Here is a 19,683-nt window from a genome sequence, read left to right as displayed (position 1 = left end):
CTGTGTGCTGCTGGGTGTGCTGCCCGCTCACCGGGCCTCGCCTGCCTCTCCCAGGGAAAATCTGGATTTCCCACGGAGCTGGCTGCTGCCTGTCATCCGGGACCACGTCCGGGAAGCACGACTTGGTTTCTTCACCACCTATTTCTTACCCCTGGCTACCACCCTGAAGAGCAAAGGTATGGGCCCCGCCTTAATCCTGAAGCCTTGGCTGGAAGGGGTCAGGAAGGGCTCCTAGGACATTGGACCCTGTCCCTCTGCCAGGCAGGTGGCCAGCCAGTGCTTGAAGGCCTTCCTCAGGGGGGCTGTCCCTCCCTTTGCTTAGAGGCACAGCCAGGCATCTCCCTTTCACAGAACCCTGCCCTGTGGCAGGCCAACAGTGGCCTCCTCTCCTACTAAGGAGATAGACAAGTACACAACGATTTATATATATGCAGAGCTATCCCTAGTAAAATATCTGACCCAACCTATGTGTTCCTCAGTAGGGTTCTGGTGAACTTAGTTAATGATAAAGCCCCACTGTGGGCCACGGTGTGGTCTTTGTGAAGAGAGGGAAACGTTATGCGGGAACGGGCATGTTTAGGAGATGGCAAGTTGAATGCATTAGATTCCGATCTCAGCTGAGCCACACCACAGGTGGGTGACTGAGCAAGTTGATTCAACTCCTCTGGGTCTGCTCCTCATCAGTGGACTCAGCGATAATTGCCATGTGAGTGGTAAATGCAGTAGGTCACATACGTGCATAGGACACAGCCTACCACTTAGAAACCTTACTGTCAAGTAAAACCAGGTTCTGGAACAATGTTTGTACAGTACTGTCCTGTTTATATTTTTAAAAGTGTGTGTGTGTGTTTATAGAAACGTAAAGGAGTCAGAGGAGGTCGTGCCTATCCCTGCGGGAGTAAGATTATGAGGGGACATCCACTGCCTGTTCTATGTAGATCTTTTAAATTTTTTTAGAATGAACAAGTATTATGTTTCAATTTGTGGGGAGGGAGGAATCACCCACATTCCTGTCCTCATTATTGGGCTTTTGGTTTTGGTAAAAATGAGGCCTGCTGGCCTGAAGGGTACCCGGGGTCCCACCATGTCCTTGTGTCACACGCAGCAATGGATCTGGCGCAGGCGGGCAGGACAGTGGAGTCCAAGATCTACGATACGCTCCAGTGGCAGGTAGGGGATCAGCTGAGGGGGACATGGGTTGGATGGCGCAGGGCCCTGAGTTGCTGGGCATCACTCTCCTTGACCACCCCCCCCCCCCAGATCTGGACCCTCCTGCCTGGGTTCTGCACGAGGCCCACAGATGTGGCCGCCTCCTTCAAAGGGCTGGCGCGGACACTGGGCACGGCCATCAGTGAGCGCGCAGACCTGAGGGTCACTGTGTGCCAAGCCCTGCGAACCCTCATCACCAAGGGCTGCGAGGCAGGTATGTGTGGGCTCTGGGGCCGGGGGCGAGGAGGGGGATGGTTGCGATGGCCCAGGTCTCCTGGCCTGCTGTGCCTCACTGCCTGAGCCGTAGCTAATGCTTTGCAAGGACCTGGGGCTTCTGCTGGGGACCCAAGGAGTTAATAGGACAGTAAGCTGCCTCTTTTCTCTCTTTACTCCCACTGTGCTGACAGCTGCTGGGTGTTGTCCAGCCAGTGTTAAGGGCTTCATGTGTCTGGCTCTTGGCTGATGCACAGGACAGAGCTGTGGAGGAGCATAAAGCATGGACACCTCTTGTCCCAAAGAAGCCCCAAATCTATGGGCTCCAGGTCCTGTCCTCCAAAAGAATGCCTCTGGGCTGCAGCCCTAACAGCCTTCGAGGTGGGGTTGACTCCTGCCCCTCTTATGCAAACTTTGGTCCTCCTGCCAGAGGCTGACCGTGTGGAGGTGAGCCGTTTTGCCAAGAACTTTCTACCAATCCTCTTCAACCTATACGGGCAGCCTGTTGGAGCCGGAGACACCCCAGCCCCTCGCCGGGCTGTGCTGGAAACTGTCAAAACTTACCTGACCATTACAGAGCTTCAGGTGAGCTGGTGGAGGGGAGGGAGAACACTGTCGGGTGAGTGACTATTGGGTTGTGTGTGTTGGCAAGGCCCCACCTGCCAGGGCTCACTTGGGCTCTGCCACCCCGGGGACAGGGCACCAGATACCAGCATCGGCTGGATCGAGGCTTCTATAGGAGGTTGCGGGGGGGTTGCAGTTCTGTGACCTGCTCCTGTTCTGTATTTCTCTCTTCACCAACTCCCTCCTTTTCATCCCCTTGGGGCTGCCAGTTGGTGAACAGCTTCCTGGAAAAAGCCAGTGAGAAGGTGCTGGACTCTGCTAGCTCTGACTTCACCAGGTAAAATGCCCTGCTCAAGCTGGGGCAGCCCAGGGAGCCAGAGGGTGTGTCGAACAGAAGCCCTGTGGCTTCTCTCTGGAATTACTTAGGAAAGTCTTGAGATAGTGAATGTCCCAGCTCTACGGTGAAGCCTGATGGGCTCCTTCCTGGAGAGGCATTAGAGCCTGCTAGGAGGGATGTGGACCCTGGCAATACACTGCCCAGGCTCAAATCCCAGCTCCACTAGTTACGAGCTGTGTGACCTTGGACAAGTTACTTACCTGCTCCATGCCTTCTGTGTCCTCATCTGTGAAATTCTGCACGGTAATAGACTTGCAGCAGGGTTGTTGTGAGGACCGAAGGCTTGAACGCACATAAAGCCCCTGGAACCACACCTGGTTCCTTATGGCGAAATTGGGTACAAGCTGTGATTGTTGTTCACAGGCTCCTTCAGGGCCCCTGGTCCTCCTCACCCCGACTTCTCCCATCTCTGTACCCAGTAGATAGAAAGGCACTGATAATCTGTGCCCTTCTCCAGCCCCCCCTAAGCCCATCCTTGGTCTCTTGCCCTGAGCAGATTGTCTGTGTTGGACCTGGTTGTTGCCTTGGCTCCTCACGCAGATGAAGCAGCCATCAGCAAGCTGTACCTCACCATCCGGCCCTACCTAGAGGTGAGCCGTGTGGGCTGGCGTCCCACGTGACCACATCTGGGAGAAAAGGGGACTCCTTGGAAAGGTTTCTTGTCTGGACCATTCGGGCGGACACGGAAGTCCAGGGCGGGGCCAGCTAACCTCAGGAGAGTTGTTCTGGGGAAGTAACAGTGCTCCTTTGTGAGGGCAAGGAGTTAGTCAGGCAAAGAAGGGGAGAGGGCAGTGCTCCAGCCAGAAAGGTGAGTGGGCACACAGGCCTTGATGTGTGCCAGGCACTGCAAGTTCACGCTGCTGGATGAATATCACTTGAAGCTGGTGAGTGGAATCGAGTGGAGGCTGGGGTGGCTTCTCTCCCTGCAGCATCCCCTGCCCGGCACAGAGTTAACACCACCACCCCCACCCCACCCCTGTCCATGCTCCGCCGGCCCTCAGACCTCTTGAGCTCCAGAGGCAGGTCCTGGTCCCAAATCCCCCCCCCACCCCCCAGTGCTGGTCACAGTCAACGGTGGCTGTTCTGTGACTCTAGTAGGACAGTGGTGGGGGGCGGGTGGATGGATAGATGGGGTCCCCAGAGTCCCCTTCCTCACCCAACCCTGACCGCTATGCTCTCTCCCAGAGCAAGGCCCACGGAGTACAGAAGAAGGCCTACCGGGTGCTGGAGGAGGTGTGTGCCAGCCCCCAGGGCCCCGGGGCCCGCTTCGTGCAGAGCCACCTGGATGACCTAAAGACGACCATGCTGGACTCGTTGCGGAGCACTTCCTCGCCTGCCAAGAGGGTGAGGCCTCCAAAGCAGCCGCGCTCTGCCTGCAGGAGGATGGGCGACACCAGGGGAGGACCACCCTGGAGATCGGGGACTCAAGGGGCACAGGTGGCATTGAGGGGTCCTAACTGTCATTCCCCCCTGACCTGCAGCCCCGTTTGAAGTGCCTCATACATATCGTGAAGAAGCTGTCAGCTGAGCATGAGGAGTTCATCACTGCCCTCGTTCCAGAGGTGAGGGGTGCAGGAGAGGGGTATATGTGTGTTTTGAGGGGTTCCTTGTAGTGTGGCTTCTGAGGACCTGTCAGGATCAGGAGAGAGCAGTATGGGGGTTAGGGGTGACTCGGTTCTCTGCCTGGGAGCATGGGTGCCCCTCCTGCCCCCTTTTGCCTCAGGCCACCAACCAATCCCATGGTGGCCAGCTCCGGAGCATGTGTTCAAGGCGTTGTCCCGGCAGGTGATCCTGTGTACCAAGGAGGTGTCGGTGGGTGCTCGGAAGAATGCTTTCGCCCTGCTGGTGGAGATGGGCCATGCTTTCCTTCGGTTTGGACCAAACCAGGAAGGTGAGGTGTGGGTGACCCGGGGCTGGGGTAGATGCTCTGCTCACAGGCCTTGGGGAGGCACCCCTCCAAACCACTGGCCAAAGAGAAGAAGTGGGGAGAGCCGCCCGGCTCTGGGGCTGGGCAGGCTGCTCCTCTCTGGCCGGGAGTCCCCCTCCCAGGGGGGCCCAGGGCGCAGGGGCAAGGGGCCCTGGCCTCGTGTGACTGCCTTCCTCTTACCTCCCAGAGGCCCTGGAGCGCTACCTCGTCCTGATCTACCCGGGCCTCGTGGGCCCCGTGACCATGGTCAGCTGCAGTATCCTGGCCCTGACCCACCTCCTGTTTGAGTTTAAAGGTGAATGTTGCTTCCTTGAAAGCCTGGGGAGCCCTCAGGCTAGGAAAACGCCCAGAAGGTCAGGATAAGGTCATTACCAGAATAGGGTAGCTACCACCTTCCTTCCTCGAGGGAGGAGAAAGAGCCAGAACCAAGCCTGGCTGCCTCTTGTCCCCTCTGCTGCCCGAGTCGTCTTTCCTGCCCGCCCGCAGCTGCCTCATGGCCCACTGTCAGAGTGGATCAGAGGAGGTCAGGTCCCGTACCCGGATGTTAGTCCTGCCTCTTACCAACCGTGGGACACCTTGCGCAAGTTTATGGACCTCTTAGAATTTCAATTTCTTACCCCTAACATGGAGGAGAAAAACAGGACTTGCTCACAGGTTGGCTGTACTCTATGGGGAGTGACTTAGGACCGTGCTGGGCACACAGAAGTCCCCCAAATGTTAGTTCCACCTCATGTGACCTGACAGGGATCTTGGGTCTGGATGGGGTCCCAGGCGTCTCTGACAGTGGCCCTCTGGTCCTCCACAGGTCTCATGGGGACCAGCACAGTAGAGCAGCTGCTGGAGAATGTGTGCTTGCTCTTGGCTTCCCGCACCCGTGACGTGGTCAAGTCGGCCCTGGGCTTCATCAAGGTGGTGGGAGTTGTCATGGACGTGGCGCACCTGGCCAAGCACGTGCCGCTGGTGGTAAGTGCCCCCTTTCTCCTCAGTGGGTAGCAGCCTGGCCTCTGACCTGCTGGCATGGACCCAGTGAGCCTGAGGCCAGCAAGTCCCAAACATGTGTTTAGCTGTGCACTATCTCGTGGAACAGGTCATGCAGGAGCCCTGGAAAGGACCAGTAGGGTAACACATACCCGGTGGGAGTGAGGAGGGTGCGTGGTGCCAGGCCACCTCTTGTGACCGGCCCCCTCCCCCTCCACAGAAGCAAGCGCTCTGCAGGCCAAAGGCCAGTAGGCAGGGCCACCTTTGTTTTACAGATGGAGAAACTGAGGCCAGAGATTTCCCCAGGTCACAGTGCCAGTGAGAGGGGCCCTGGGACCAGAACACAAAGCTCAGAACTGACCCTCGGGACTCTCCCCCTGTGGGGCCCCTCATCTTACTTTCCCTTTCCCCGCTTGCATGTTGACCTGGGTTCAAGGAAGCTCCTCTGGACAGCCCTGCCGGTTGCAGAAGGGCCTGCGGAGCCCCCTGGGGTTGGGTCCCGGCCCCTCACCTGGGTCTGTCCCGCCCCTACCTCCACTGCCTCAGTGTTTCCCTTCCAGCTGGGCAAGGTCACATCAGACCTCCAGGTCCCTCTTGCCTCTTGTCTTCGTATCGGGCCTTGGGTCAAGGCAAGAAAGGGCAGGTGGGGGTCAAGGTAGCCTGCCCCTACCCTCCCAAGCCACCTCACTGGGGACCAGAGGTGAGAAGGGCTAGAGCAGCTGTCTGTCATGGGGTGCTGGGTGCTGAGAATTTATAAAAGCCTTTCAAAGGATCGTTGGGGCCCTGTGCCCCCAGCCCTGTCTGGAGACACTGCAGAGAGTGAAATCTGCCACCCATTCGTGGGTCCCAGCCCAGCCTGACGAAGGTGTGAGAATAGTCCAGCCCGAGATGAACGCAGCGTGGTAGGAGGGATGTGTGGAGCCCAGAGAAGCTTGGTGGTGTTGGGGCACAGCGTGAGCCATGGCATCAGAGAGACCTGGGCTGACTGCTGCCCCTGGTCATGGAGCAGCCACTCAACTCTCTGTGCCTCAGTTTCCTCGTCTGTAACCTGGGGGTCATGATCGATCTGCCTCATGGGTTGTTGTAAGGATTCAGTGAGGTAATGCAGGTGAGATGCCACACACTGTTCAGAAGACTCTGAAGCTATAATCTCGGAAGGGTAGTCGTGGATTGTCACAGAGGAGGCTTTAGGGGGAAGGCGGAGGGCCGCCCAGGTTGTGAAAACACAGTCGGACCAAGGGGTGGGTGAGGAGCAGGGTTGCTGGGGCCCTCGCCCCTTCGCCGTGTGCCTGGTCTGCAGTGCGGTGGGAGGGCAGGCAGGGCGGAGGGCGCCCCTGACCCCTCGCTGCTCTGCTCGGCAGATGGAGGCCATCGGGAAGCTTTCAGACGACATGCGGCGGCACTTCCGCATGAAGCTTCGGAACCTGTTCACCAAGTTCATCCGCAAGTTCGGGTCTGTGCGCCCGACTGAGGGGGGAGGGCCAGGGAGGAGTTGGGGGGTCCGAGTCCCTCCCCTGTGGCTGAACGCTCCTACTTCCGGAGAGCACTCTGTGGCCGGCGCGCCTCAGCAGCCCCTCGTTGCCCCGCAGGTTTGAGCTGGTGAAGGGGCTGCTGCCTGAGGGGTACCACAAAGTCCTGACAAACATTCGGAAAGCCGAGGCCCGCGCCAAGCGACACCGTGCTCTGAACCAGGCTGCCATGGGAGAGGGTCAGCAGGAGGAGGAAGAGGAGCCTGCCCAGGGCAAGGGCGACAGGTAAGCCCCATAGTGCCGTCCTGGGGAGCTGGTCTCCCTCAGCCTGCAGCCTGCCCAGGTCATGCTCGGCTGCCCCCGCCTCTCCTGGGAACACCGGGACGTGCCACTTCTCTGTCCTTAGCATCGAGGAGATTTTGGCCGACTCGGAGGAGGAGGAGGAAGAGGAGGGGGAGGAGGAGGAAAGGAGCCAGGCCAAGGAGCGTCGGAGGCTGGCCCGACAGAGGAGCCAGGCGTGGCTGAAGGAGGGTGGCGGGGATGAGCCCCTCAACTTCCTGGACCCTAAGGTGGCCCAGCGAGTCCTAGGTAAGCAAGAAGCGGCCGGCACGTGAGTCCAGGAGACAGGCTTGCCTTGGTGCCGAGCTCAGGGGTTGGGGGTGATCTCCACGGAGGCCAGCGGGCACCCCTCGCCGCCACACACCCAGAGCATCGTGCTGCAGGCACCCGTCTTGTTGGTCGGGAGGAGGCTGTGGGTGGGTCAGTACTGACCGGCCGCCTCCTCACTGCCCAACTCTGCCACGTCAGCCACACAGCCTGGGCCCGGCCGGGGCAAGAAGAACCATGGCTTCAGGGTGAGCGCCGATGGCCGCCTCATCATCCGGGAGGAGGAGGAGGGCGGTGCTGCCGCGGCCAAGACGGAGGAGGAGGAAGGCGCCAAAGGTGGGACCGTCGCCCGTTCTAGGGACACGAGTCTGGCCCGGGCAGGGCTGCACTCACTTGTTCATTCATTCAGTGCCCACTTGCCGGGGGAGCGTAGGTAACAGCAGAAATAAGGAGCTTGGAGCTAAGGCGACTTCCTCAAACTTTTTGAGTTTCTCAAACTTTTTTGACCACGTTAAGAAATCTTTCTCTTGCAAACTACCCGTTCACACAGCACACATAGAATTCAAACAAAACTTTCAAAATGCCCAACTTCCTCTTAAGCATGCGTGACGCACTTTGTCAGCCTCTGTTCTGCTCTGCTGCTTTCCTTCTCCCATTTTTTCTTTTCTCTTCCTTTTTTTTTCCTGTTTCTTGTTTTGTTTTTGAGTTTGTTGTTGTTGTTGTTGTTGTTGTTTGTTAATGTAAACTTGGCTGAGGCCCGGAAGCTCATGTAGAGGTCGGAAGACCCAGGCTCCGAGCCTGTCCCCTTCCTGACTGCATGGTCCCCTGTTGTCCAGGAGCCACCCTGGCGGGAAGTCTCAGTCCTGTGGAGTCTTTTCCTGTTCCCCCTCCCCTGTGTCATCCGTTGAATCAGAAAGTTTGTCTTCTAACATTTATCTGCCTTCCTTTTTTTTTTGGTTCCCACTGCCATGATCCCTGAGCCCTTGACTCACTGCAGACTCCTAACCAGCGTTCTCACGGCGGCCCCTGCACCCGGCTTACCTGATGTGTGACCAGGGACAATCACTAACCTCTCTGTGCCTTAATTTCCTCACTCCAAAATGGGCCTCATGCCAATACCTACTTCAAATGTTTGTAGATGAAGTGGATAGCCAGAGCAGCCATGTCTGTGTTTGGTGGAAGGGTGACCAAACTGGTTCTGCATCCGGTCCCGCCACTGTCCCCTCTCACTGCTCTCTACGGTCCAGTCTCCTTGCTCCCTTCTTTCCCAGACGTCCTTGGTGCTGAGAACACCCCTCGCTTCTCCTTCTGCCTCCCTGCTCTTTAAGATCCAGCCTCAGTGCTTTTATGTGGCCTGTATGTGGCCCCAGCCTTCTGGCCTCGTCCCCCCGCGCTTCTGGAAAGCCTGGGTACCACCGAGCATGGGGCACGTCATCCCAGGTTGTCTTGTGACATTATTTGCTTATTGATTGACTTCGCTTGAGTGTGTCCCCCCCCACCAGCCAGCAATTTCATACTTTTAAACTGATAACTTTCTTAGAAAATTGTGGGAAAGTACACGTAATATAAAACTTACCACGTGAAACCATTTTTGAGCATGCGGTGGACTGGTGCTCAGTATGTTCCCATTGTCTTACAACCAATCTCCACAACCCTTTTCAGCTACGAAACTGACACTCCCTGCCTGTTAAACAACTCCTCCTGGTCCCCACCCCAGCCCCTGACAGTCACCATTCCAGAATCTCTCTCTAATCATTTGAATCTGGGTCCAAATCTAGGTGCCTCATGTAAGTGGAATGATGCACTCTCTTTCTGTGTGTGACCGGCGTATTTCTCTCAGCGTGGTGTGTGCAGGGTTCATCCGTGCTGTAGCGTGTGGCAGAGTTCCCTTTGTCTACACAAACCCTTGGCTCTTTTTTTTTTTTTTTAAGATTTTGTTTATTTATTTGAGAGAGAATGAGAGACAGAGAGCACAAGAGGGAAGAGGGTCAGAGGGAGAAGCAGACTCCCCGCTGAGCAGGGAGCCCGATGTGGGACTCGATCCCGGGACTCCAGGATCATGACCTAAGCTGAAGGCAGTCGCTTCACCAACTGAGCCACCCAGGCGCCCCCTTGGCTCATTTTAATTGAGATGTTTGTTTTGTGTTGTTGAGTTGTGGGAGGCCTTCACATAGTCTGCATATTAACCCTATATCACCTGTGTGATTTGAAAACACATTCTTTCATTCATTCTGTAGAGTGCTTTTTTAGTCTGTTGTGTCCCCTGACACACGGAAGTTCTAAAGTTTTGCGATAGTCCATTTTATCTGTTTTTACTTGGGTTGTCTGTGTATTTCCTTGGTTCATACTTTTTTTTTTAAAGATTTTTTTTTTTTATTATTTATTTGAGAGAGAGAGTGAGAGAGAAAGTACAAGAGGGGGTAGGGTCAGAGGGAGAAGCAGACTCCCCACTGAGCAAGGAGCCTGATGTGGGACTCGATCCCGGGACTCCAGGATCATGACCTGAGCCAAAGGCAGTCGCTTCACCAACTGAGCCACCCAGGTGCCCCCTTGGCTCGTTTTAATTGAGATGTTTGTTTTGTGTTGTTGAGTTGTGGGAGGCCTGCACATAGTCTGCATATTAACCCTATATCACCTGTGTGATTTGAAAACACATTCTTTCATTCATTGTAGAGTGCTTTTTTAGTCTGTTGTGTCCCCTGACACACGGAAGTTCTAAAGTTTTGCGATAGTCCATTTTATCTATTTTTACTTGGGTTGTCTGTGTATTTCCTTGGTTCATACTTCTTTGGCTCATTCTGTCACAGTGCTCAGCACATAGAGGGCAAAAAAAGAAAGGGATTCTCAAGTAGGAGAACGAAGCTGTCCTCCCGGTAAAGCAGAAAACATCTGTGGGGCTGGGGCGTGCCTGACTCCCCAGGAAACCCAGGGCTTTCTTAGGGTCTCAAAACAAGCTGTGTTTATCTCGGAAGTGGGATCACCACTTCCTTAAAGGGGCCATCATCCCTGGGGCCTAGGATGGGAAAGATAAAGGGGCGGTTGGTGTTCAGGGGTCTTGTCTCCCCCAGAAGGACACAGGTTTTCTGGGACTGGAGTTGCCAGCTCTGTCAGCCTGAAGAGCCAGGAGGAGGAAGGGTGAAATGTGTGTGGGCTTTGGGCAAACAGAGGTGCTCCCTGCCTGTTCACAGGCCTTTTTTCCTTTTGGTTCCAGGGGAGGATGAAGAGATGGCTGACCTGATGGAAGACATGGGTGTCAGGAGTGTGAGTACTTCCTTTGATGGGGGGCTGTGCCCTCAGGGCAAAGCCTTGGGCTGACAGCTTCTCGGCCATCTTTCCGTAACTCTCCCCCCCCCCCCGCCACGCACATACCCACCTGCCCTGCTTCCCGAGTGCACGGGAGAGCCTTGCAGTGGTGTGGAGGGGGGCAGTCCAGAGGGTGTGGTGTGTGTTACAGGACGCAGTGTAATGGGTGACTGCTCTGTGGGGCCTGGGGGGGCTCTGAAGCACCCGATGCTTCTGTGTGGGCTGAGCTGTCCAGCTGAAGGAAGAAAGGCAAAGCCCTTTATCTCTCCACCGAGGACACAGGCTGTGTGACCTGCAAAGTCAGCAACTGGCCAGTGTGTTCCAAGGGGCAGGTTCCTGCACAGGGCAGGGGCAGCCACCATTGAGAAGTGCAAAGGGCCCCATGCGTCACCTCACCTAATCCTCACAGGTGACGGAGACTCTTATCCCCATTTCCAGAGGCAGCTTACAGAAAGTAAGTAGCCTGCCCAAGGTCACAAGGGTTGTTAGATGCAGAACGGGGATTTGAACCCTGGCCTTCCAGTCTCCTGAGCCCAAGAATTTAACCCCCTTGGCTACCTCCCAGGACGGAGTGCAGCCTCTCACCTGCTCCACCTGAACCAACGAGGGTGATGTGGGCCCAACCCCTCACTGTCCTTCCCAAGCCCAGCAAACAGCACTTCTGGAGGCATTTTGGAGCAGTGTCTTCCCTCTCTGTCCTCTCAGACTGTGGCCGGTCCTTCCAGCCTTCCTAGGTGTCCCCCTTGGGACAGGGAGATAGGCGGGGGGTACAGTATTAGTAGTGAAGATGCAGTCCTGGGGGCCCATTCTGGCTTCAGCCTGACCTTTCAAACTCAGTTCCTCACCTGTAAATCTTGTAGAATTATTGGGCTGGCTTGAGGAGATTGGACATGTCAAGCGCATGAGTATAGTATCTGATGGTCTTTTCCTCAAATTACTGCTTTCGTTAATAACATATTCACAGATACCCTGTCCCTGGCCAAATGTTCATCTTCCCACCAGGGCCCAAGGAGCTACCTTGTTATCAGAGCATTGCACCCATGCAGAATTCCATTTGGAGACCTGGGTGAAAAGCAGACATGAAAGATCAGAGAATTACAGGGTCCAAGGGTACCTGAGGATCTGAGAGACCCCTGATGCAGGAGGCCCCCTCTGAATAGGAGCGTGAGCTTAGGTCGAGATACCCAGACAGGCACTTGGAGCCCTGGAACAGGAGTTCTGTGTGAAGCAGCCAGATGAGATTGCATTCAGGGCCCGGGCTGGAACCTTGCTTCTGTGCTGTCTAGCTGTGTGATCTGAGACAGTTCTTACCCCCTTTGAGCCTTGGTGTTCTCATCTGTAAGTGGAGGGTGGAGTGCTTGGCAAAGAACCTTTTCTGCTAACACAGGTTGCTTGCTTTTACTGTGAACATTAATGAGGATGATCATATGCCCTTATTAATGAACTTTACTCACCACTTTATAGAAGAAACACCAGAAGCTCAAGCATCAGAAGGAGGCTGATGATGAGGAGCTGGAGATGCCCCCTCGGTACCAAGGTGAGGCCTCCACTCTTCTCTCTTGGGACGCTGTGTTCCCTACCCCCTGCATTAGACAGCGGAGTTTGCATGGCCCCATTGCAGTCAGTCCGCACTGACAGAGATGGGCTGATATGGCACCCAAGACTGAGCTAGGGGCTGAGAGTGTCGGGGCCTGGGGGCCAGGAGATCTATGCATGGAGCCCCCAGCCCTTCTGGGGAGCCCCTGAGCCCCATCTCTATCCCGCCCACCTAGGCCTTCCATGAGTCTTGCGGCGCACCCCTTTTCCTGGGAGGTGTCTGCTTCTCTTGCGCAGCCCTGAGTCCGGCTGGGTTTGGGGAGACCACCTTAGCCTGTATGGAAGGTGGCAGCTGGGAGGGTCAATATTCGCCCTGCCCAGGGGGTTCCCCTACACATTGGTCTCTGGTCCCCTAAGCTGTTCCTTTCCCCAGAGCAGCTGCTAGAGATACCAACGTGGCGGCCCACGGCCAGGGGAGGTCTCTTACTCACCTCTGCCTCGTTCCCCTGAGGGCAGCCCCTGTCCTCGAGTCCCAAAGCAGAGCCCCTGCTGTGCGGCTGGAGGGACAGGGGCTTCTGTAGAAAGTCCCCAACCCCAGGAGCAGGCGTGTCCTCAGAGCCTTACAGCACCCTAACCCAGCTAGAAAGCCTCATGGCTTCTCCCTCTGTGGCCTCACCACCCAGCTCACCTCTGCTCTGAGGGGGTGTGGTGCGGAGCCAGACGGTGTGGGGGAGGGTCAGGACTGCTTGCTCTCAGCTGTGAGGCTGACTTGGCCCAGTTCTGCTGCCTCTCTGAGCTTCTAGCTTCTCACCTGTGAAAGAAAAAGTGGGGTTCATCCAGATCATCTCAGAGAGTCCTCCTGAATCATTGTTGTAGGATTCCACCCATGAGTGTGTGTGTGGTTTTTTAAAGATGCATACAAGCTGTAGTCAACATGCAGACTTTGGGGATTATTGTCCTTTTCTGAGTCCTTCCTTTTTTTTTTTTTAAGATTTTATTTATTTTATAGAGAAAGACACAGCGAGAGAGGGAACACAAGCAGGGGGAGTGGGAGAGGGAGAAGCAGGCTTCTGCAGAGCAGGGAGCCCGATGCGGGGCTCGATCCCAGGACCCTGGGATCATGACCTGAGCCGAAGGCAGACGCTTAACGACTGAGCCGCCCAGGCGCCCCCATGAGTGTGTTAAAATCCAGACTGGAAATGACAAGTGACTTGGAAAGCACCGGGGATTCTGTACCCGCAGTTCTCAAGTCTGTACAATGGGACGAGAGCTGCCTTTCTCTCTTAGTGTTGGTGTGAAGCTCGAATGAGCTGAAGCCTAAAGTACCTCGTTTTACAGACGCGGTTAAAAGCTCCAGAAATTCAGAGACTTGCTGAGGTTACAGCCAGTCTTGGTTCAACAGGGAGTTGAATCTGGGTCTGTCTGACTTCCAAGCCTCTGTTCTTTCTCCTAGAACAAACAGAGCAGATTTAGCTTTGGAGACTGTGGGGTGGCTTATGTTAGTGGAGAAGGTGTATGTTCTCACAGGTCACTGGTAGGCCTCTGCAGCTTCAGGTCAGCCTGAGGAGCCCACTGGTCTAAACCGTCAAGCCACCGGACAGTCCCTTCTCGAGGAAGGTCTTTGTCCTTGCTTGGTAGGGAACAGAGCTGGTTGTTAGCCTTGATTTGTCTGCTCCCCGGCAGCTCTGCAGAGAGAAGGTACCCATTGCCTTCTCCTGGGAGGAAGCTGCCCTGGCTTTGCTCGATTCATGGCCTCTGTGTTCCCCCTCTAGCTGGAGGCTCTGGCATCCACCGCCCTGTGGCCAAGAAGGCTACGCCTGGGGCTGAATACAAGGCCAAGGTAAGAGCTGTGGGTAGAGACAGAACTTCTGGGAAAGGACAAGGGCAGCTGTGCCCATCCCCCTTCTGGAGAGGCACACTTGTGGGCCAGACTCAGGCCACAGCGAGGGGCCCACTGAGGACTTGTGAGCATCTGACATCCATGCCCTTGTGGGGTGGCACTGCAGGGCTACAGGAGCCCTTTGGTGCCACCAAGGCACAAGTGAAGGGGAAGACATGGGCCCTGTTAAGAGCAGGGAGGAGGGGCAGCCCTACACTCCTGGCTGATTCTGTGTCTCTGGTGGAGCAGAAAGCAAAGGGTGATGTGAAGAAGAAAGGTCGGCTCGACCCCTATGCCTACATCCCCCTCAACAGAACCAAGCTCAACTGCAGGTACGTGCTGGGTCGTTCAGGGTCGAGCTGGGATGGTGGGCGCGGGGCCGGGGAGCTCCGTGCTCCGAAGAGGGGAGGGCCTCAACTTAATGGCTCAAGTATTTCCCGGTTTTTTAATTTTTACTTTTAAACATGCACCTTCACGTCCTTGCTACACACAGGTGGTGTTGACTTGAATTGCTCTTTCAAGCAGGGGAGCGCCTGGTCTACCCAGATCACGTGCTGCCCACTGCCAGGCAGCACCCTTTCCCCCCCATTCCTCCTAATGCTAGGGGAGCCATCTTTCAACATTATGGCGAGGGGGACTGCTTGTCTTCAGGGGGACATGACCTTTCTGTTCCTTTCCCTGCAGGAAGAAGGTGAAGCTGCAGGGCCAGTTCAAAGGCCTGGTGAGAGCTGCCCGGCGGGGATCCCAGGTGGGACACAAACTCCGCAGAAAGGATCGTCGGCCCTGAAGCCCCGGGGCCCCCAGGGCTGCTCTGTGATCCAGCCTAAGGCCCCTCTGCAGCTCCCAAGCTGCTTTGACATCAGCTCCAGATGCTCGAGGTTCTGGCACAGCCTGGACTCAGAATGACTTGTTGGACAGGGCTTGGCTTCCAGAGAGGCACCCAGGATTTTGGAAGCTCCAAACTGGAATCACCCTTCAGAGATGTCCCTAGGGCCTAGAGATGGGAATGTGGCCTCGCTGCCTCCACGTAGGCCAGTGAGGCCGCTGCGCTTTCTGCCTAGAGTGGCCATGTGCACCAGAGCAGAGTTTCCATTTCTTCCAGCTGCCTGTAGCTATGTGACACTTAGCCTGGCTGTGGTCTGGGCGTGTAAGATTTGCTGTGACCAGATGTAGAATAAACATGCACCACCATGCATTATCCCTAGAAACACTGTGTTTTATCACCTGCCCCTCCAGGGCCAAGAACCGTGTCCAGCTATTGGCAATGGTAACTTGACCGCTTCTTGGCCAGTCCGGGCATCAGGTCTAAGGTGCTGCAGGCAGCCCTGGGTCAAGCCTTAGAACTTGCCCAGGGACCCCCACCTGTGTCAGGAGGTCTCCCTGGCTTCACTTTATAGCCCGTCAGAAGGCGACATTCGGAGGTGCAGGAGGGGCAGCGAATGCTCTGGGGCCAGTCTGTAGAGTGGCTGAGAGTTGCTTAGAGCTATGGCGTTGGCTGCCCCAGGCTACCCCAGGCTACCCCACGCACAGCTTTCTCCCAGCAGCTTTGTTCGCTGAATCACTGAGGTGTTTACTGAGTGCCTAGCGCAGCTGGATCACCTGCCTGCCTGATCATCGTGTCCTGTTTTTCTCGGGCAGGTAGGCAAGTTGTGCAAAGAGCAGCATGATTCTCACTGTCCAGCTTCGTTGGTCTGGAGCCGAGGGAGTAGTGCTGACCTCCCATTGCCCCTGAGGTCACTTTATCGGCCAGGGGACCCCTGTGTGTGCTTTCCCAACAGGCATCAAGAAGCAAGGAAGCCGGAGCTATTCCCAACAGGAGGAGTTGTCCCCTGGCATTTGATCCATATCTTTACTCATCTCAAATTCTCCCCGTTTTAAGATAAGACACCCCCCCACACACACACACACATTCACTAGTTTCCTTTCTAGTTTCACGCCCTTGGCTCTGATAATGCTCCCAGGAGGCCCTGTGTACAGTTCTGTTCATCCTCTAAGGGAGTTCCAGTCTTGATTTGATCCATCCACCCCTAAATGAGGGCATTTCCTCCCAGTGATCTGGGGGCTAGGGAGTGGGGAGGAACCACACTTCACACAGAGGGGGCGCTCTTTCCATGCCTTGTTCACAGGAAGTCTGGGCGTGGTCACAAGAAGTGGCTGTTAAGAGATTTGCAGAGGTGGTCTAACTGGTTACAGTTCGGGACAAACTAGGCCTATCCCAGCCCTTTTCTCTTTCCTTTCTCAGGAAATTAGCCGCAGGCAATAGGATGCTCCCTGAGAGTAGGAATGGGGAGGAGCCGGGGGCCCAGTGTCGGGATCTTTAACAAAAAGTTTGAAACCAACTTGCTTACTATAGCGTGCTTTTCAAGGATCTGTTTTCTTTCAAACGTGGGGCTGGAGCAGGCGACTGGAAAGGTTGGTGTTGCTGATGTGCTGAATTCCATATTCTTGTGGGAGTGGACTTCAAATGTAAATTATCTTGAAGCAGAGGCAAGAATTAATCTGCCCCAGAAACTTAAGGTGCGTGAAACATTTGTTGTGAAAGTGCTGCTTTTGTTCCATCAGTGGGGGTGAAGGGGAATTGGGAATATTTATCAACGCAAGGCTCATTCAGTTTCCGGACAACTAGAAAAGCTGAGGGCCTCCACCAAGATCCAGATCTACTACTTTAATTTTGTTATACTTTTGGCGAAGTCCTAGTCCGACTTCTGGCTTTTCTGGGGTCCCTCCTCTATTCCTTCTCAGAAATGGAATGCAGAACACGCGTGGCCTGCCTGACTGCACCGACACAGCAGCCCTTGTGTTGGCCGCGGAGGCGTGCGGCATCGGGGGTTTACAAAGGCGGTCCGTTCGTGTTCCCCCCCATCCTGACGCCTGTGGACACAGGTGGGTCTGGTTAAACCGACCTCACGCCTTTCTGGGAAATGCAGCTTCTCGTGACTGTGGCAGCGGGCCTGGCGGCAACGGCTCTCAAAGCTCACTCCTGACACGGGCTGCCACCTTAGGTCCGCTGACATCTTTGCACACTTGCCTCAGTCCACATGCTTTGTCACGCCCCTGTACTGTTGGCAACGCGTGAGAAAATTGCCTGCGATGTTCAAGTGGCCTTTGTTTTCATTCTTCTTCGTGCTTGCTTATGTTTCGTCACAGGGTAACTTAGGAAATTAGAATGTATTCTCTATTTCACTATAAAAGTAATAAAGATTCACAGAACATTTGGAAAAAAACAGAAAAAAGCAGGAGTTAGAATCCTTCCACCAAATTCGGACTGAATTTTAGTACAGGTGACCCTGGAGCAACACGGATTTGAAATGCACAGGTCCACTTTCACATGGATTTTTAAAAAATATTTATTTATTTATTTGAAAGAGAGAGAGAGAGAAAACACGGGTAGGGGGAAGGGCAGAGGGAGACAGAGAATCCTCAAGCAGACTCCCAGCCAAGTGCAGACCTCAGTCTCACAACCCATGAGATCATGACCTGAGCTGAAACCAAGAGTCGGATGCTTAACTGACTGTGCCACCCAGGCGCCCCAACTGTTTTGGACAAATACAGCACAGTACTTACCATATATGTGTTTTCTCTTCCCTATGATGTCCTTAGCAGCATTTTCCTTAGCTTGCTTTATTGTAAGTATACAGTATATAATACATACACCAATATGTATTATTCAGCTATGTTATCAGTAAGGCTTCTGGTCAGCGGTAGGCTATTAATAGTTAACTTTTGAAGGAGTCAAATATTGTATGTGGATTTTGGACTGAATGGGGATTAGTACCCCTAAGCCCCATATTGTTCAAGGGGCAGCTGTATCAACTGTATAGTTTGTGCCTGTTTTTTAATACATGAGGGGTTTTTTGGATACAAAAATAGAGTTATAAAATACAAGTTTATATTCTAAACTTGCACTTGACTATCACAAACTTTTTACTCTACCAATATAAACACCTGATAAACATTGTTTTTAATGGCCGGGTTCAAACATCTTCCCAGTGGATGTAGGTCAGTTTATTTACAAAGAACCTTTGAGCCCAGAAGTATGTTGCTCCTTGACATACACAGGAGTGTAAGGCCTTCACTCGATGCAGGATCATGTGCAAAGCAATATTTAGAAAGTGACACGATGACTGTTCTTTGTTCTATTTTTGCTCTACATTATTATGAATAGATAGATGAATGTACTCCAGAAAATAACCCTGATTTGGGTGCTGTAAGCTGGCTTGCCATTTCCTGAAATCATGCTTACTGTAGCTTCTGCCATTAGAACCATTTACCACGCGGTCAGGCTAGCCAAGTTGTCCTGGTCCAGGGCTGCGGTGGCAGAAGGTGTTCTCCCATTCCCAGTCCCATTGATTGGTCGGGGAAGTGCCCGAACAGGATATTGAGGCTGTGGTAAATAATGGGTAAATACCGATTAAGAATGTAGGGGTGGGGAGGGCGCCTGGGTGACTCTGTCAGTTAAGCACCGGACTGGATTTCAGCTCAAGTCCTGGTGAGATTGCGCCTCACGCCGTCCTAGGGCGTGGAGCCTGCTTAAGATTCTCTCTCTCCCGGGGCGCCTGGGTGGCTCAGTCGTTAAGCGTCTGCCTTCGGCTCAGGTCATGATCCCAGGGTCCTGGGATCGAGCCCCACATCGGGCTCCCTGCTCAGCCGGGAAGCCTGCTTCTCCCTCTCCCACTCCCCCTGCTTGTGTTCCCTCTCTCGCTGTCTCTCTCTCTCTCTCTCTGTCAAATAAATAAAATCTTAAAAAAAAAAAGATTCTCTCCCTCTGCCCCTCCCCTGCCCCCCCAACCCCCCACCTGTGCATGTGCTCTCTCTCAAAAAGAAAAATACTTTAAACAAATGTGGGTGGGGAGTGTGGTGGCACTCTCAGGCTGGGCTGTGGTCTGGATATCAGCTTTACAAGTCTCAAATTAGAGTTGATCATGTTCAGAGGGGAATAAAGAGACTCTCAAGAAGCCTAGTCAAAATGATGGTTTATTCATTGTAGTGAGAACTGTAACTACCAAGGGGCCTGAGACTGGTGTCATGGCGACTGCTCAGCACACGCTGCCCCCCACAGGAAGTCAGAATCAGAGGCTTCAGTGAGCACGGAACAGGGCACAGGGAATCGTGTGCGGGATACATTGGTCATGTCGCTGAGGTGGGACAGTGTTCTCTCTGTGGGATATACCTGCCCACCAGGTCCCCCTCTATTCTGGTTAGTGCCAGATCCTTCCTCTCGTGTCTTCTAGACCCTTCGGAGCCCCTTACCTGCTGCTCAGGAGCTTTTCTGAGCTTTCATCGGTTCCTGCTTCCTTCAGGCAGGCCTGGATTGAATTTCCAAGCCCAACTCTTCGGGCTTTCACCCGGGAGACATCCTGTTCCCTCTGGGGCCTTGTGCACATAACTAATCCTATCTGTCATGTGTGGACTTGAAGGGTTTAACTTCTAGAGGGCAGCTTGATTTCCAGATTCCAGGGATGTTACCCTGTAGACCCAAAGGTAGCAATTACAGAGCTGATAGGATTTGGGGGCAGGATTTCAGAGAGGGCCCAAGGCACTGATGACGGGTGGATGGATTTGTGAATGGTGCCAGGAATAGCCGGCACATCCTTGTGGCTCC

General features: G+C 54.4%; 1 protein-coding gene across 1 annotated transcript in view; it reads left to right on the top strand.

The window, feature by feature from the left end:
• The window catches only part of RRP12 (ribosomal RNA processing 12 homolog), a 29,824-nt gene extending 14,539 nt beyond the window's left edge, over nucleotides 1–15,285 (top strand). The window contains exons 15-34 of the mRNA XM_027596532.2: nucleotides 55–176; nucleotides 1,106–1,170; nucleotides 1,261–1,423; nucleotides 1,853–2,007; nucleotides 2,256–2,323; nucleotides 2,880–2,973; nucleotides 3,569–3,727; nucleotides 3,865–3,945; nucleotides 4,169–4,274; nucleotides 4,498–4,605; nucleotides 5,116–5,273; nucleotides 6,650–6,741; nucleotides 6,878–7,042; nucleotides 7,164–7,345; nucleotides 7,565–7,699; nucleotides 10,575–10,624; nucleotides 12,131–12,203; nucleotides 13,975–14,042; nucleotides 14,331–14,413; nucleotides 14,766–15,285. Coding sequence (XP_027452333.2) covers nucleotides 55–176; nucleotides 1,106–1,170; nucleotides 1,261–1,423; nucleotides 1,853–2,007; nucleotides 2,256–2,323; nucleotides 2,880–2,973; nucleotides 3,569–3,727; nucleotides 3,865–3,945; nucleotides 4,169–4,274; nucleotides 4,498–4,605; nucleotides 5,116–5,273; nucleotides 6,650–6,741; nucleotides 6,878–7,042; nucleotides 7,164–7,345; nucleotides 7,565–7,699; nucleotides 10,575–10,624; nucleotides 12,131–12,203; nucleotides 13,975–14,042; nucleotides 14,331–14,413; nucleotides 14,766–14,868 — 2,230 coding nt within the window. The 3' untranslated portion in view covers nucleotides 14,869–15,285. The remainder of the gene's footprint in view (nucleotides 1–54; nucleotides 177–1,105; nucleotides 1,171–1,260; nucleotides 1,424–1,852; nucleotides 2,008–2,255; nucleotides 2,324–2,879; nucleotides 2,974–3,568; nucleotides 3,728–3,864; nucleotides 3,946–4,168; nucleotides 4,275–4,497; nucleotides 4,606–5,115; nucleotides 5,274–6,649; nucleotides 6,742–6,877; nucleotides 7,043–7,163; nucleotides 7,346–7,564; nucleotides 7,700–10,574; nucleotides 10,625–12,130; nucleotides 12,204–13,974; nucleotides 14,043–14,330; nucleotides 14,414–14,765) is intronic.
• Nucleotides 15,286–19,683: the final 4,398 nt, after the last annotated feature.

Source organism: Zalophus californianus, chromosome 15 (genome assembly GCF_009762305.2).
Source record: "Zalophus californianus isolate mZalCal1 chromosome 15, mZalCal1.pri.v2, whole genome shotgun sequence".
NCBI lineage: Eukaryota > Metazoa > Chordata > Mammalia > Carnivora > Otariidae > Zalophus > Zalophus californianus.
This window is presented reverse-complemented; position numbering and strand designations above follow the sequence as displayed.